This window comes from Caenorhabditis remanei, chromosome I (genome assembly GCF_010183535.1).
Source record: "Caenorhabditis remanei strain PX506 chromosome I, whole genome shotgun sequence".
NCBI classification, from domain to species: domain Eukaryota; kingdom Metazoa; phylum Nematoda; class Chromadorea; order Rhabditida; family Rhabditidae; genus Caenorhabditis; species Caenorhabditis remanei.
Genome location: NC_071328.1, coordinates 11,316,263 through 11,334,634, shown reverse-complemented (window position 1 = coordinate 11,334,634; position 18,372 = coordinate 11,316,263). Strand labels below are relative to the sequence as shown.

Sequence of the window (18,372 nt, the reverse complement as noted above, 5' to 3'; positions counted from 1 at the left end):
ACTCTTATTTCATATTATTTACCTTCGACAAATCACGGATCAGTTTCAAAAACGATTCGAATAAAAGACTCATTTCCCACACCCCGACTTCACACTATTTTTTGACCTCCAAACTCCGAGTGTTCCGTGCATTTTTTGATACAATATTCTTGCGAGTGCACATAAAACAAGTTTCGCTTCCGTTTCACCACGGTGGGTGTACTTTGGAATTTTGGTATGTTTGTAGTTAGTCTTTTTTGAGAAATTCTGAAACTTGTTGCGAATTTGTTTAGAAGATTCTTCCATAGTTTAGAGTGTGACAAGTTTTGATTGATGGAATCTTTTTTTTATGTCTTGTAATCTGAGTTTATGGCTTCTTACTGTCTCAAGTCGCTTCACCGTCATGGGTTAAAAAATCAAAGAAGAAAGGGCGAACTTAAGAACTTGACAGCTTATCAGATTTTCAGCAGAATGTGAGACAAAGTTTTTGAAATTCTTGAAATCGTTCAAAAAGTAAGTGTTGTTTTCTCGTTGATCATTCTACTGTAACTCCGAATAAGCCTCGCAGAGTCACAAATATTATGCTTGCGTATCAAACAGTTCTCAGTCTCCATTTTTGTTATCAACGATTTTGATAGCTCTGCTTGTTTTTCAGATATGTACCTTTAAAGATTGAAGCCCGAAAATATTGAAAATTAGGTCAAAATAGAATTGTGAGCAGCATAATCATTCGTAGAAGATGTTGGACTTGAAAATTCTGATGTTCTTTTGCATCCAACCAGGGTTGGGAAATCCCGGGCTGGCCCGTCCCGGCTCGTCAACCCGGCCCGGCCCGGTAGGCCCGGTCGGCCCGGATTCAAAAAATGTGCACAATTTTTTCACATATTTTTTCGAAATTTTCATTGAAAAATAATCAAAATTCTCCAAAATTCTCGTACACTTCAGTTTTTATCGATATTCCAAAACATGGTCGAAAATTCGACTTTTCTGCAAAAAAAATTCAAAATTTATTCAAAAAATTTCAAATTTCTACAGTAGCCGGGCCGGGCAGGGCCGAGGAAAATTTTTCAGTCGGCCCGGCCCGGAATTTCCCAACCCTGCTTCCAACTGCTTCGGGACATGCCAGTTTTCTGAAAAAGAAAAAAAAAATTTGAGACAAAATCTGAACATCTCGATTTCAGTCAGAGATAACCCGTGAATACCATTCTCCAATAAATCATACAGATTTCTATTCAACTGGCATAACAAAGCCAATACAATAAATCTCAGTAGACAGGAGAAAAAAGGGAAAAGCTGCCAATAGCTTCGACTAATCTATATGTGTCAGCTGTTGTTGCCCGCGCGGCGATCCTCATTTCATTGGCAAAACGAAGAAGAGAAAAAGTACCAGTTGTCTTCTTCGTCTTTTTCTTCTTTTCTTTTTTCCCGTACTTCCTGCCCAATAATGTGTTGTCTTCTCTCTTCTTCAATCATCATCGCCTACCAGTTATTTCACACATTTCGGATTCCTTTTCTTATATAAATTTCATCCAAATTTTCAACAAAATGAAATGAATCAAGAAGAGAGAAAGAGAAAGTAAATATTTGTTTGATTTCATTTAGCTCCGCGCGGAGCAAAGTAAGAGGTGGTAAGATATTGAGGGTGGTGATGGGAGGAGGTGGAGGTAAAAAGAGAAAAAAAAAAGAGAAAATAGACAAAACGTACCTCAATTCATTCGATACTTGCCTCCACCTCTTCATCATCTTCGTCTCTTTTCCCTCATCTAGAAATACCGGTTGGCCATCCCTTCACTTCTTATTCCTCCCTCACATATTTATTTCATTTCGATTATAATAAGGCACCCTTTGGCGAGGCCCACCTTTCGATTAATGTGTGAATTGGCCTCACATTCCGAAATCTTCTCCAAATCTCACAATTCTGATCTTATCTTTCTGAAGCTTCATCATATTTATTCTCTTCTTTTTTCGTTTTTTTCAAGGTTTTCTGTAATTGGTTTAGTTGTTTCTTGCCTTCGTTTCTGCCCTCTTGTGTGTGTTCTTTCTGTTACAATTGCCCAAACTGCCACATTCCTCTTTCAATTTGACCCCCTTCTTCTTCTTCTTCTTCTGACTCTTCTGATTCTTCTTTTTCTCTTTTTTCTTTAAAGAAGGCGTTACTGTCATAAAGGACACTTTTCGCTTTTTGATATGATAATAACACGTTTCTTGCGAAAAAATGAAGGGGTTGAAAGTGCACTTTGCAGCTTTGAGAAGGCCGATAAAGCTTTTTATAGCGTCTGTTCACAGTCACGTATACTTCTAGAATTGACGAAGAAATGGTTTTTGTCAGGTAGACTCGACTGCTTCATCTGAATTTGCTTTTTCTCTTATTTTCTCATCTCCGTGATCTTTCCATTTTTCTTTTCATCCGTTTCTCATTTCAGATCCAAAACAAAAATGGGAGCATTTGGTAACAGTGCGTATGGAGCCCGAGGTCGGCTCGTCAAATTTTCATATATAGTCACTGCACTCATTTCAATCGTAAGTCAATCACATTATTTTTATTTTTTCAAAATCAAAATCGCCTTGCAACGAAAACAATGCAAATTAGACCAAGGTAACCTTGACAAGAAAAAAGGAGAAAAAACGTCACAGACCTAGACACAGAAACAATATTTTTTGGTTCCTTATTTCTTTTCTTTTCGATATAAGTGATCAGATAATATGTACAGTGAAACAGCAAAAAGAAAGAATGATGTCTATTTGAACTTTTGACATCCAATTGAGAGAGGAAAAAAGAGAGAAAAAGGGAACGGAAGAGTTGAAAATAGAAAAGTGACTGTCAAGTGATTGTGGTTTGTTCGAACAAAAAACAACTCTCTTTTTTTGAGCAATTTTCTGAGATGCTCAACATTTTTTACTTGAAAACTCAAACATTTTCAGCTCTTCTCAATAAGCTGTATATGCTACGGTATCTGGCTGCTTGCTCGTCGATCCCAATATGCAGAACTTGTTTCCCCCTCACTTTATGTGGATGTTGGAAGAATTCTCGTAATTATCAGTATCCTTTCAATCGCCAACTATCTGATATGCTTCTATGCAATTTTCAAGGAAATGAGGTGTATTGTCACATCGGTGAGTTTTTTAAATTTTTCTTCGGTCTCCAGTCTTCTTAAACTTCTATTAAAACTTTGTTCTTTTTAGTGCGCAGTTGCTTCTATTGTCATCGCCGTAATGCTCATTATCGGCGGATTAATCGGATTGAATTTCCGTGACCAACTGACTCATTATACACCATTAAACCTGAAAATGCTCACCTCACTTCGAGAACTTTATGGAACACACGATATGAAGGGAATCACAGAATCATGGGATGCTCTTCAGTCAAATGTGAGTTGTTGAACACTAGTTTGGTTTGAAAAAGAGATGTTTCAGTTCAAATGTTGTGGTGTCAATGGTACTGATGACGCTCAAATTTGGAAGACGTCAAAATGGTACATGCATCAGAAGGCTCCAAAATCACTGATTCCAGAGTCTTGGTAAGTTAAAAAAGATGATATTTGGATATGCAATAGTACGGTAGAGAGCTCAGAAAGATTTGAATGTAATGAAGACTTCTCAGTCTTGCAATAATTTATTGGAAATTTGTCTTTTTTTTTCGATTTTCAATCCAAAAAAGCTTAAACCAGAGAAAACCGTGCTTCGAAGCTCTTTTCTTATCAAGATTTTCAAATCATGCTTCAACTATGCTTTTTTCGTTATGTACTTATTTTTAAATGTTTCCTAGCGCCGACAGAAAGTTAAAAGTTATTTTTCGTCATTCGTTGAATCAGTGAAAACAGACATTTTATTTCAGAATAGATATAAAGCATCTTTTGAAATCTGGTTCTCAGTTTTTTAGTCAAATTCTGCGTGATTATAGTAATTACGAGAGTTGCCGGATATTCGGACGTCTAGTTTCCTAGCAAACCCGACTGTACAATTTCTCAATTTCAGTTGCATACCATCCGAAATCGAGGAATGTCGAACAAATCCATTTGGAAGTGCAACGCCTCCATACTACACAAAAACATGTTACGAACCACTACAAAACGATCTGTTACATGTTATGAACGTGGCTTCTTGGCTGTGTATAACCAACGCCATTGTACAGGTAAACTGATAAATTTTCTGAAATTCAAAAATTCCAAATGTTCCTGCTTTCAGATTATACCATCAATCGCCAGTTGCTGGTATTCGAGACTTATTCGAAAATAATCACTCTTTCTTGATTATCCTCAATTATTCACCGAGGGAAGTATCTTGAAGCGGAGTCTCTCTTTCAGCAAATGCGCTCCACTGCTCACTTTCTCAAACGTGCGTTCAATCCACTTCAAGAGACTCTCTCACAACGTTCTCACATTCATCATCACATCTTCTTATTCTCTTTCATTTCTTCTTCGATCGCTGCAATCCAACACGACACCTATTCATCGAAACGGGTCAATCACATTCAACTCGCTTTAGGCGCAGCTGCAAAATCACTCTCTCCCAAGTTTCTTCTTTTTTTTTCACAATTCGATTTCTAAAATTTTGTGAATTTCCTTCGTCTTCTGTATGTAATAATGATCCCCTTTGGCGGGTATTTGAAAAAGTTTTATGTGGAATCAAAAAATAAAAAATAGTTTCTTTTTTGAACATTTGATAAGTGAAACAACGCTACCAACTACATAATAAATACAAATAATTTAAATAAAAATCTGGATAAAAAGGAGAACATTTTAATGAAAAACATGGCTGCTTAAAACTTCTTTCTCTCGACAAAAGTACACGTAGAACAACATTTTTGGCGAACTTCCATTGAATCGCATCTGAAAGTTGGAAGGTATTACTGTACCTGAGTCAACAAAGTTATTTTTTGATCTCAAAAAAAGTTTTTGACGGGTTGAGGTGATGATAAGTGATAGAATAAATAAAACGTGGGGCGGATGGTTTCGATTGTTTAATGTGAAAATTTGAGCATTTCGGGAATTAAAAATTGAAAAATTGACAGTAAAGAGAAAAGGTAAACTTACGAATGGAACAGTTTGATAATGTCACAGAAACGGGATTGGTCTTGGCACGAAGCATCTGTAAATAGGTTATTTATTTGAAGAGTTGATATGATATCACATGGTGTTTGGAGGGTGAGAAAGCGTAGTGCATTCTTCATGGAATTCAGAACAGCGTATATCATGTGCAACATCTGGAAACAAATTCTAAAATCTTACCTCTCTGGTAAAGAGCGCTTGCAGTTGGCATACAAGGTGGAAGTGGTTCATCAGCAACACATGCTCTCGCTGAGTGGGGTCGTCTCATTTGTTCACAATTCCTTCCTGCTGGACGTCCGGATGATATCCAGACACAGGAGAGTAGACGAAGTTGGACACCTCCTGTGCCACATTCCGAACTACAAGATCCCCAATCGGAGGTTCTCCACTCGGCTTTGCAGTTTTCTGAAAATATACTTTTGAATTTGATACTTCAAGTTTTCTGACATACGATTCGGACAATCCATAGTGGTAGCTGGTCGATTTGTAATATCACAATGTTGAATGTCAACAGTTGTTCCATTTGTGAACCGACAAGTAACGTTTCTTCGTTTCTGTGCCAACATGCTGCTGACACATCTCTGTGATGAACATTCCGACCACTGAGATGCTTCCCATCTTGGACAATCCTCACGATGACATGGACGAGTTTCTGGTGGACGAACTGATGCAAGAGACTCACAAATCGAGTTGTCAACATTTCTAGTCTCTCCGTGGAATGTGACTTTACATGAGAGACCACGAGCCTGATATCCCGCGACGTGGCACGTCTTCTGTCTGCATTCAGACCAATGTCCAATATCCCATCTTGCTACCAATTCATTTCCGTATTTCTTCAGTTGTTCACGTGCTTTTTCGTCATTTGGAGCAGTGAGCAATGCTTCAATTAGGGAAACGTTCATCTTGTGAAGCACGTTTGCTTGTTCACGAATCACGTCTTCTCTGCTCGCTTCAGTTGGCGGTCGTTGCTTATTTCTATTGGATGGCAGTTGTACCTTTGGTGATAAATCTGGTCGAGTAGCAGGGAAATCTCTATATTTGAAATTCAAAGTAACATTTCCTTGAAGTCTATCAGTGAAACATTCATAAACTCCAGCATCTTCCATTCTTGCATGGAATACTCTCAAATTTCCATTTGCAGACACTTTGATATGAGCGTCATTCTTGATTCTCTTTCCATTCTTCTTCCAATAAATCTTCTTTTTATCGAATTTCTTCGCTGGACACTTAATCTTAATACTGGTTCCTTGATAGAGAGTGGCCACTCCTCCGATTCCTAAAGTCAACTTTTTCTGCTCAACGTTTTGTTCAAAGACACGATTTGTGAGAAGTTCAGGGCGTGCACACGATCCGAAACTGCAGACTTCGACCGACTGTGGTTTGGTGTTAGCATCACATTCAACATCTGGACGTCGCTGAGTTTTTCCTCTTGAATCCCTGATTTCACACCATACTTGACGACGTCGCTCTCCAGAATCACAGGAGCGAGAGCATTCGGTCCATTGTGCAGTCTGAAAATAGCGATTATTTAATTGAAACCTCGAAATGGCGGAGCGGCTCCGGATTTGTGAACTGTAGTTCTATGTCAAAATATTGAATAATTTTACAGTCAACGAGACCAAAAAAGTGCAATATTAAATTTTCGGTATTGTTCCTCTACTTTTAAACCGATTTTCTTGACAACTTACCACCCAAGTAGGCGGACATGCAATCACATTGCATGTCTCTGTTTCCTGTGGCTTCTCGAAATGACATCGATCATCTCTCAACACAATATGAGCATCTGCTCCGTCAGTCTTGCTAACTGTTTGAGCACATTTCACACTTCTTCTTGCAGTTCCACTTCCACAAGAAACCGAGCATTCAGAATATTTAGAAGTCAACCAGAACGGTGGGCATGGATGTTGATTACACGGACGACTCTTCTCTGGTGGACGACGACGAGCATCACATTGAGACCATTGAACTGATTTCCCTGTTGCCACTTGGATACATTTCAGAGCGGCTTTCTGTTTTCCACCGAGACAAGAGGCACTGCATTGAGTCCAGTCACCGTATCTCCATTGGTTTGGAGCCTCATCTTCAGTTAGTTTGGAATCTTCTTGAAGTGGACAACTTCTGACTTCACACGATTCGAAGAGTTTCGGTTGTTCTTGATCTGAAATTATTGCCATTTTTCTTTTTGAAATTCCCTGACAAAAAACTAAAAGTTCCTCGATGACCTCTATCAAAGAACCAAATTAATTATGCAGGTCGCATGATGAATCTTTTCTTTTTCAATCTTCAAAAAGTCAGTCATTCGTGAGTCCCGAATAAAAAACGTCTTCCATTTTTTCTCTCTGAATTCATTCTCACATACCCTGACATTCAGACATTGGCAGTTTGATGGGCGCCGAAGAGATCGGATTGACGGCTACACATTCAACGGTGCGCGACATGACACCAGTTCCGCAAGTCGATGAGCATGTACTCCATTCGCCGGCGACTAGTCTGCAATTTTCGATTATATGGAATAGAATGGAACGGAAAGAGCTAGAAGTTTTTAGTACAACTTTCTGGTTTCTGGAAAAGAAAACAAATGTCGTAGTAAATATAAAGAATCTCGGGAACATAGACATCAAAATCGTGTTCAAGATGGGATTTCCAAGCTGTATGTTATATGGTTGTTTCAGAAGGAATGTGGTTTAGAGTTTAAATTTCAGTTTCAGCTATTAGACATCTGTGTGAGCCTGTGGTTCCAAGCAATTTGATATCACAAGGATTCGAAACCGATTTGTACAAAGACAAACTCTGGAGAAAAATTCGGCTCAACAAGTTCGACTGGTCTTTTTGCAGCATTTCTCCAGTTTTTTTTTTAGAAATTTAGAAATAAATATCTAGAAGTGAAGTAAATGGAATGCATATTTCCAAGACACATTTCCTTTTATCCTACCTTGGTGCCTGCCAATCATTATGATTATCCATCGATCCAAACGTGTTTCCATCCAAATATGCACGGTCGTTCCAGTCCAAACTGAAAATTAAAATTATTTTTTTAAGCTCTGATTCCTAAATATCTATTTCTCCCCTTCATTCTTCCTTTCCCAAAACTCTTCCCATCTCATGCGGTGCCCTCCCAAAAACTATCATTTTGCGTTTTGACTTCCCGTTTTCCCCTAATCCCATGGTGCTCTCTTGCGCACAACCACAAGAAAAATGACAAATGGGCGTGTGTATATTCCTTTGGATCACGCTTTTTTCTCGCTTTTTGGGTCTTTTATTTTTAGTTCAAAGAGAACTCGCAGGAGAAGACGAACTCACTCAAAACTCTCTTCTCAATGCAAAACAATTAAAAATCTATTCGAGATTCTTTCTTTGTTCTCTTTTTTCTCTCCCATGGGACCACCGTTTTTTTTCGAATTCTCCTCAATCAGATAACAATTTTTAGATAAGAATACATTCAAAAGACATGAGAAAAAAGAGACCCTTTTGAGCCAACAACTCAGTTGATAATGGGCATGGCGGCATGGAAGAAAAAGGGTTCGGGTGGATTATGATGCAATGGGAGAGAAGGGTCAAAATGATAGATGATGGGTAAAGGGAAAATGGAAAATGGCAACTGGTACAACTGATGACTTTTGGTCAAACAGAGAGTTGTTGTGGTGTCATGGTGAAACATGGATGGACAGCATGGAAGTCAGATCAAACAACACGAAGTGGGTACCAAAGATGATTTGAATCGGAAAACGAAACACATGATTGTTTAACAAACATGTGAGCAATGAGTTATGACACTGGAGATTGTTCGTGGAAGCAGGCAGGCCATGCATCTAATTAGATGGTTTACTCCCGAAACTTGGATGTAAAGGTGCTTCCAGTTCTTCGAAACATCTCTTCAAAATTTACTCAAAATCAAAATTTGGAGTAATTTTTTAACGAATTATGAATCTGCATTGTTTCTGAGATGCGATACATGTTTTGCAGAAAACGGATGCGCCTCTCCGCAAATCACCATTAGAACGCATTCAAAATTGTTAATGAGATTAGAAACTGTTAGAGGGACTAATGCGGAAACAAAATGATACAGCTGGAAAACTGAAGTCATTAGTTCAGTTCTCAGATTCAGGTTATAGACAAGATGAGCCGAGATGACTTCAAGGTTTGGATTACGCTGTTTCAACTCCAGAAGTCACGAATTTCTATTCATCTATATTCAGAGACCTGACCGATTTTAGATATACTCAGAATCATTTATCAGCAGGGCACCTCACCCGTGCGAAAACAGAATCCAGAATATCTCACAGCTTTTTTTAAAGCTACAGTAATCTCAACACTATTCAGAACGCCCGAAATCTCCACTCTCTGCCCTTCCAAACACATCAATTTTGAAGAAGTTCGAAGTGGTTTTGTATGTTGCACCCAATTGTTTGTGTGTATATACTAACTTCCAACATCTCTCTGGAGACTAAATAGAAGCAACATCTCTCTAGTCGTTTGCTCTTTGTTTCCCTCCCATTTCACCTCTCATCAAAAATCATAGTGCTTCTCTTTCCTCTTCTCTTTCCCAATTCTTCCAAAAACTTCCATGCCGATAGACATCATAATTGTTGGTGTTCTTCTCGTGTTGACCAGTCGAGAGGAAATCCACAAATAAATAATGAACAGGAGCAGCGGCTCAATGGACCAAACACACTTATCCACACTTTTCCGATTATTTCAAATGGGACCGCCCGTCTTCTTGTGTCACACCCATTATGTCATTTCATTTCATTTTGGCGGAACTATAGAAGACGTTGAAAGGTGACGATGATTATGAAAAGAGTCGAGAAGAAGAAGAAAAAGAAGAAGTTGAGAAAATGGAGAAGACGTGGAAATTTGAAGATTCTCTTCTTCGAAAAATTAGCATAATGAGACGATGAAGAACGTCGGAGAAGTGACAAATCGGAAAAAGGAAACCCGTGTCCCTATTGTTGGAATAATTTCATCTATCATTTGGAAACTGGTTGATTTATGAAAATGAGGAAGTGCGGAACTCAATAGAGGCTAAATTTAGATAGATTCAAGGTAAATGTTCTCGAAATTTATGCAACAAGAATTTCATTAGGGAAGAGGTCAAAATATCTCTTGAAGCTAAAAATAGCATCGACAAATTATAATTTGAAGCTATGATGATAAGTGGCATTCTGGGAGGGTTTCGTAGATTTTTAGAATATGGTCAGGAACGACTTTTCTTCTGGAAACTCTGAGTAAAGTTTTGGCGTTTCAGCGTTTCAGATTTTCAGCTTCTGTCCTTAATCTCACAAAGGAACCCAAGCACTTGTAAGTTTCATCATATTTCAGACTTACAAGTGCTTGTGGTTCCCTTTTCAGTAATTGTTTTCAATCTTTTTAAGAATCTTATCAATAATCTAGCTTATGAACAGTCTCATTAATACGCCAATAAAACAAACTAAACGATGTATCTGTCTCCGAAGAAAGAAAAATTTGTTATCGTTACTTCAGGATCATTTTAGTACTGAAAATGAGCTGAAGTGCTGAATCACTTCCTTGACAAAGTATCCGACAAGATTTACTTCACAGCAGGAGCCCAGTAGGAGCTATGCAGGCCCGACGTTACTGTTCTATGTATAACTCTCCGTTTTGCTCGCTACCTGTATGTGCTTTAGCTCAGCTCAGTCTATGAATACTTTTAGGCTTGGAATAACACCAAGAGCCCCACTTCATTCTAGACTTTCTTTCTCCTAATTGTCAATGTTTCTCAGATTGTTTACTCCTACTGGACCTTCCATATTTCCCTCAATTTCTGAAATCATTTCACACCTCTTGATTTCTGAAGTGGTGCACACTCCCTGTGTGAACCCTCCTTATGCTCCTTTACCCTTTGGGAGAGGGTGTCTACTTCCCATCTGTCATCACTCAATGCTAATGAACCTTACTTGTTCCAGGATGCATCTAGCTATGTGGAACGTTGATAGTTGTTGAATTTCAACTAAGGGGAATTGAAGAAAAACTTACAAGGCGGCGGCGCAGCATGATGCTGAAATAAAAAGTAGAATAGGGAGCATCATGCTCCTGATGAAGGAAGAGCTCCAAGAATTCAGAAGATTCTTTTCGGGGACCCTTCAAGAAGTTTTTCTCTCTCGGAAACAAATGGAGACGAAAAAAGACAGAGAGATGGGGCGGGCACGCCCAATTATTGAATGAAGAGCAGAGGTTTGGGTGGGCGGGGCTTAAAAGGAGAATAGAAGGGAGAGAGCACACACCCCCCGACGACCCATCAATTTATTTCACGCAGGAGAAGAAGACAAGAGAAAAAAGAAGAAGAAGACGTTGCTTCTCTTGAATGTCGCCAAAAAGAAAAGGAGCAACGGCAAAGAACAATAGTAGTAGTAGAAAACAGAAGAGAGGAAGGGGGCACTTTTGAATTTGATAGACTCAGATTTTCGATGGGGTACAAACTTGTTGTTTTGTGTACTAGTCGTGTTGTAAAGAAAGTGAGTACTAGGAGATGATCGTCTGATCAAATCTTCGGAATTTTGGAAAATCTACAGTACCGGCAAGAATGTAATTTCTTTCAATATCCAGAAAATTTAGAGTTGGTGATTGGATTACTGTTTGTAATCTCAGTTTTGATAAGGATCATAGAACAACGATTCATTTTCGTAGTTATCACCTCGTTTTCAGCAAATGACCGTACAAAAAACTAATAGCTCCAGAAGTGAAAGTTAAGATTTGATACATTCTGTACAAAATAAAAACCGTTATTCGTACAACTGATACCGACTAGATTATAGCTCTTAATTTTCGACTGAAAATGGAGAAACTTAGCTTTTCAAGTTTCCATTCAGAAATTTATTTATTTATTTAATTTCAAGGGGAAAGGGACTATAAGATACAAAGAAGACTTGAAAAAAAGATCGGTTGAACAGGGCGGTTTTCTTGAACAAGTAATTTCTTGCCAATTGGTAATCAGTAAGTCTCGGCTGCTTCTTTTTTTTTTCATATTTCAAAATGATCAAGACGTGCCCAAATCCAAATATTCTGATGTCAAGGATTTTACCTCTCATGAAAATATGGTTTGGTTGGCTTTGATCTCAATACTCTCAAAAGGGAACCCCCAGACCATGCAAAGGCTTTTTTGGCTGAAAATTTCAGTATGAGTTATGTAAGTCTAAATGCTATCTTTTATTCCAAAGAATTTGAATCGTTTTCCGATGATTCCCGGGTTGTATCAGTTCGTCTCATCTCTGAATCCGGAAACAGTTATTTTCTCAAACATCGACCAAGGATGCTCAAACTTTCATGGATCACAATTTTAAGTTATATCAATCACCTTGAAGGAATACCACAGTCACAACCACAATAAATTGTTTTCTTCAGCTTTCCAGTTGCTCTCTCCTTGTTCCCATCCCATTTATCTTCTCCAAATCCACCTTGTTTCCAGAACTACAGTAATCCTCTATGTTCCTATCATTTATTTCCTCTTTCCCCTCGAAAATGGCAACATTCACTTTCCAAAATCCCCTTGGGTAACTTCAATAATCCTCAGTTTCTTCTACATTTCTCTCTTCCATTTTTTACCCTCTTCATCCTTTTTGCCGTTTAAAGTTAAAACATCTAGTAGTAGTAATTTTTCTTTTTTTTTTCTTTTTTTCGTTCAAATCTTTTCCGAAAAGTAGTAATATACTACTAAACGCGTAATCTTTGAAGGAAAAAAAAGTACATTTGAACTGAATTTTTGGATGGAAGAAGAGGGAAGAAATGAGAAGTTTAGTAAGATGGTGATTGATGAGAAATTGGTGGAAAGTAGGAGCGAATGGGGATTGTAGGGCAAGAGAGAGACACCATAAAACGTACAATTTTCTACGAATTTGGGGAGGAAGGGTTAAAAAATCTTAATGTCACACAGTTTTTAATTTTGAGCAAAGATAATTCACAAGTACCTTATATCATTTTTAATCGAAATTGTGCGTTTTTTAGCTTGATTTTTTGTATTGAAAATCCAGAGAATATGTTTACCAAGGGACATACAATTTCGGAGTTTCCGAGATGTTCATTCAAGTTGACTTCTTTCACGATTCCGAATTATGGAAAACGAGGGGAACAGTGAAGTACGGATTTGACATAACCAGTTTACACAATCCCTTTATTTGAATCCTCTTTACCTATTCGTCGCCAAACTACACGGCATTCCAGCATAACACGTAGTTTCCTGTCTTGGTCTTCCTCCTTCATCACAATCCGATCCTCCAACACATGCCACGTGTCGACGACGGACTCCTTGACCACACGACGCTGTGCATTTTGACCATTTTCCAGCTTCCCAACGACCACAAGATGTTGAGATACAGTTCTCTTCTCCAATCTGTGCAAATAATGAATATGAAAAATTTCCTGATTGATTCAAAAATTACCGGTCTTGTTCCGTTTTCACAGAATGAATCAGGCACATGAACTGTTACATTATGAGCGGTCTGCACACAGTATACTTCTCTTTTTCTTGCTCCTGAACCACAATGAGGTATACATTCCGACCAGTCCGCTGCCATCCATCTGAAAATGAAGAAGATCTTTCTCTATTCAAGAAATGCCTAGAGTGATCACAGCATCTAGAAAGCATAGAAGAACATTGTCATTAGTCTAAAATAGAAGTGATAAAACATAGCCATTCTTCAGAATTTCAGAATTAAATTCAGTGAAATCTCAAAGAATTTGTGATTGAAAAGAAAACAAAAAGAGAAATGAAAAAGAACAATCAATCATCCCCTTCATTCTTATGGGGCACACTCTTTATCAGCTTACCACCTGCATTCCGACAGAAAACACAAAAAACTCACCGGCATCTGAAAAGGGGATACATTATAGAGAGAGGTTAATAGGAAAAATTATAGAAGCTAGGAGAATAACTTTGGGAGAAAACTTACTATTTCCTTTTTTAAAAGTCTCTATATTTCAAATAGAAATCACCTTCTTCTTTTTTCGTATGTTTCAGAAATCTGTTTTTTGAAACGAAAAAGCTCGAGAAAACAGAAACATATTACCGGAGCACTGGAACACCCAGTCGCTGAAAAGTTTTAGTGTTCAATCATGCCAAAAAACAGGTCAGAGTAAACTACTAGTTCTTATGAAACAACGTAATAACTTTCTCGATTCATCTAAGAATTGTCAATAGTTTTATAGAGATGAGCACTATGCATGGAAAAGCAATATTAAAAATTTCGTAAATATCAAACCTCGATGGACAAATGAGCATCGGACACGGTCTCGCTTCAACTTTTGGTCTCAATTTATCAGCACATAATCTCTCTGGAACAACTCTTCCACTGATTGCATTCACACAAACAACAATTGGTTGACTTGTGGATGCAATCGAACGGCCTGCACCCGACCAATCAACGATATCATCACAGTTCGATGCACACGCTGTGTATTCTTCTGGAATTGAGTTTTCAGGTGTTAAAATCTTAAGAAAAACTCACCTGAAACCTTCCAGATAAACTTTCCATTGTCACAGGTATCACCACGTCCACCACATACTCCACAGGCATCAAATCGGAAAGAGGAGCCAATCAAACCATCACAACCAACGATCTGAAACAACGGGGAATTACAGGTGGTATTTATGGTTTCACCTACCTGACAAGCTCCTTTGCTGCAAACCGCCCGACTTGTAGCTGCTTGACACGGTGTTCCATCATCAACTCTCCATAAAAAGTTGGCTCCGGTGACTCGAGAGCGGCACACTACTTCGCACTGAAAACGGTGAATTAATCAGGGATACTTGACAAATCATGCCTCTGATTTTTAAACTTTCATAAAACGGAACCGACTAGGAATTATCCGGTTAAGAACCGGTAAAACCTGAGATGACATGAATCGTAAAAATATCCGACCTGATGACTCTAGTAAAAGAGATTCTACATCACCTATCCAGTGAGAAAATGCCTACTACAAATTCTTGAAATGCTCACCTGTTGCCTCGACACAATCTCCTCTCCACCACAAATCGTATCCCTAGCTAATCTAGACTTTGACTCGCATGTCTTTTGAGCACAAACTTTGAATCGAACCGATTCTCCTGAGCACTTTGAGGTGAGGCATCGACGTAACTGACGAGAAACTCCGCCGCCACACTGGAAAAATAAATATGAGAAATAGATCAGAAGTAGATCAGAAAAACGAACCGTTTTGGTGCATGAACTCCACGGACTCCATGCCGCCCAACTGAGAGCATCCACGTGAAAACTGGCAAGGAGCAAGTGGAAAAGAAGAAATACTACGAAATGAAAACACTCCATTCTCAGTCATCTTACGCTTTGCTTCATTGTTTTTTTTTTAATTTCAAAGATGGATAAGGGAAGATATCTGGAAGAAATGGGAACTCTTACGGGAATTGGTTTGAAGGGAGGGGAAGTTTTGAAAGAGAATAAATATAGAGTACGAAAGAATTCAAATTGTGGATGAAGAGAGCTGAAGAAGATAAATTGACTTTTTGAAAAGTTTTCAACATAGAAAAATATAGGCATCGAAGAGTTTTTCAGTGAAGATTTGAAAGAATAAGTAGGGGGATGTTCTCAGAAATTCAACGAGGAAGTAGTACTGGGGTACTGTAGTTTCAGATTTTCAGTGAAATGATATTCGACTTGACTTGGTTCTAATTGTGACATTTTCGACTGAAATTTTTGAAAATTGTCAATTTAAAACATGATCTACAATGGAAAATTAGAATTCCCGAACTTTTTTCTATTTTCTACACCGTTTCCAGAGAAATTCAAATTATTTCTCACTCTGAAAAATAAAAAAATTGGCAAAGTGAAAGTGCTGATAGAGAGGAAAAAATGGAGAAAAATTGTCGAGGGATAACGGCGGAAATCGAATCAAAAGTGTCAAGGAACGTTGCCATTCTGTCTCTCCATAAATGTCAGAAACAAGAAAAAACGATGGAAGAAAAGAGAGAAAAATTGGGAAAAGAGAATAAAAAACTGCACGTGGCAGACAAATAGTTCGGAAAAAACATTGGAGGCCTAAAAATATGAAAATGGTTGAGGAGCATGTTGCGTTTAGTAAATGTTTAGAAAATCAATTTCTTTAACGGACCAATAAAATAAACGACAATTCTAAAAAAAAACCTCACTCCAGACATAGGTATTTCAATAGAAAACTTTTTTTCAAAAACATAAAAAACGAAAAATCGAGGGGGCTATTCAACGGGAAATGACTGACGGGGAGAAACCGACGACCAATGGGATTTATGGAATGAGGAATATACTGAAAAAAAAAGAAAAAAGAAGTTTAGCTGGAACGGAATTCGTAGGTTTTCGTAGAAGAAGAGATTGAACTAATTTTCGATAAACAAAAAACAACTATTAAAATATTTTGCCCATTGCAAAAAATATCGAAAGAAAAAGGAGAGTCAAAAATTCGAGTTTTGCTTTAGTTAGAAAAATAGAAAAAAGAATGGAAGAGTTGTGAAAAGAAACAAAAAAGGCCAAGAAAAAGACAATAGGTTGTAGACCACCCCCACCTAGGTACCTTCATTATAGTATTCTACTCTCATTTGGAATTTTACAAAAAAAAGTAGAAGAAGGAGAAGAGGTTTTTGGATTCTGACGTTTGAATTTTAGAAGGGGAAAAAGTCAGTCATTGGAAAGATAATCAGTGTCTTCATAACATTTCGGATAGTGTGAAACCTAGAAAACACTTACGATGTATTTGGGGCATTCGCACAGTGTAATTCCAACAAACTCAAGATTATTATTCTACATGGATTCTGTTTATTACAAGTTCTGTACCTACCGTAATACTACAGTAATTTGAATTCAATAAAACAGGCTGCACAATTTAGACGGTTTTTTTTCTTATTGATGGTTTGAAATAATTTTTGCGTTCAAAGGGCGGCGCCTAAAAAATTTTAAAATTTTAAATATCATTGGAAGTATCGTCGACAGAAACACAGACAGAACTACAATTTAGTATGAAGAAGATCAGAGATTCCTCTGCTGCTCACAGACCAAAATTAACTTCAGAGCTCAAAAATTTACAGGCACTTGAGAGAAAACTTCAAAAGTTGAAGTGATTATAAAAAAGAAACCTGGAAAAAACTATTGTAACCAAACAGAACTTTAAAATAAGCGTACTGTATAAGAAAAAGTTAATCTGAAAATGTCTTATAATTTCTAACTGGAGGCTTGACACACACCGTCACAAAAGAGTATACTGTATTTTTCTAGTTCGCAAGAGAAACTCTGAAAATCTTCATAGTTTTCCTTATAAAAACCAAAAAACCCTCAGTTTACTCAGGTTGAGTTAGTTGTTGTATCCATAATATTTCAAAAATAAACGTCTCTTCCATGGCGGCCAGAACCTTGTTATAGACGAGCACTGACTTCTTCTTTTTTCTTCCCAAATCGGGTTAGCTCCTCCTCCTTCCTTCTTTTCTGCCTTCCAAAAGCCTTGTTTTGGGAGAAAAGAAGAAATGTGGTTTCAACGAAAAAAACGAGGGAACACACGGACCAAATTATGGGGTTCAACGAAGTCCGACAGGGAATGGTAAACGGCTAAACAAAGAAAAAAAGAGGAAAAGAGGGATGAGAAAAAGTTATGAATATATAGAGAGTCTGTTAGTTTTAGAAGGCGTGGCGGTCCCTGGAGATGGGCCAAAAGGACCCCGGAAGACAAAGAAAAACGAAGAGAGAAGTTGGGCCAGGAGCAAGAAAGAAGGAGAAGAAGAAGATGTGGTGCTCCTCGAGCATTCTTATAAATGTTGTTCCTCCTTTCCTTTTTTCTACAACTCTCTTGGTCCCCTCACCCATTATACAGAGAAGATGAAGAAGCAAAAAGACACTCTCTTTTAGGCAAAAGGCGCCACTTTTTTCCCTCTGATTTTGACGCCTTGTTCTTTCTATTCTCCTTTTCTGGTGCTGCGGTGCTTTTTGAAAAAAAACGGGACCGGAAAACATTACGTTTTATGGGTTCTGAAGATCTTTTTAGTAGATGGCAAGGACAACGGAGATTAGTTTTATGGGTACAAGAGGTACAGGATTATCAGCACACGACGAAACTCTTGAACTGGTCCGAGTTGACAACTCCATGATGCTGGTGGCTCAAAGTAGAATGATTCACTGAAAAAATCAAAATCCTAAGGTACTTTCGCTTCAACGGATAACCCCGAAGAAGCTTGTCCAAAATTTATTTGTGTTCAACACATTCTTTCGAATGGTCGAAATCCATGCTAACCTTGGTTAACTGGGTTAAAACCAACGAGAACAGCGAGAGGCGACGACCAATACTGCGGCGTGTACCGACACCTGCCGGGTTCCGCCGCTCGCTATGTTTACTGTGGGAGAAGTCTCCGCCCACTTTTCTC

At 38.2% G+C, this 18,372-nt stretch overlaps 2 protein-coding genes across 2 annotated transcripts; one reads left to right on the top strand and one right to left on the bottom strand.

Moving 5' to 3' along the window:
* Positions 1-2,415: 2,415 nt before the first annotated feature.
* On the top strand, positions 2,416-4,215 carry GCK72_002499 (uncharacterized protein; the record flags this gene model as incomplete). The annotated part of the gene is made up of 6 exons (XM_003111844.2): positions 2,416-2,499; positions 2,902-3,093; positions 3,163-3,348; positions 3,394-3,497; positions 3,955-4,111; positions 4,165-4,215. The coding sequence occupies 6 exons, from the start codon at positions 2,416-2,418 to the stop codon at positions 4,213-4,215; spliced, it is 774 nt and encodes a 257-aa protein (XP_003111892.2).
* Positions 4,216-4,738: 523 nt separating this feature from the next.
* GCK72_002498 (uncharacterized protein) lies at positions 4,739-15,304 on the bottom strand (the record flags this gene model as incomplete). The annotated part of the gene is made up of 14 exons (XM_003111886.2): positions 4,739-4,808; positions 5,013-5,067; positions 5,208-5,432; positions 5,479-6,538; positions 6,716-7,185; positions 7,387-7,517; positions 7,960-8,040; positions 13,172-13,371; positions 13,421-13,559; positions 14,240-14,441; positions 14,486-14,597; positions 14,643-14,759; positions 14,978-15,139; positions 15,191-15,304. 14 exons carry the CDS (start codon positions 15,302-15,304, stop codon positions 4,739-4,741), a joined length of 3,138 nt encoding a protein of 1,045 aa, XP_003111934.2.
* Positions 15,305-18,372: the final 3,068 nt, after the last annotated feature.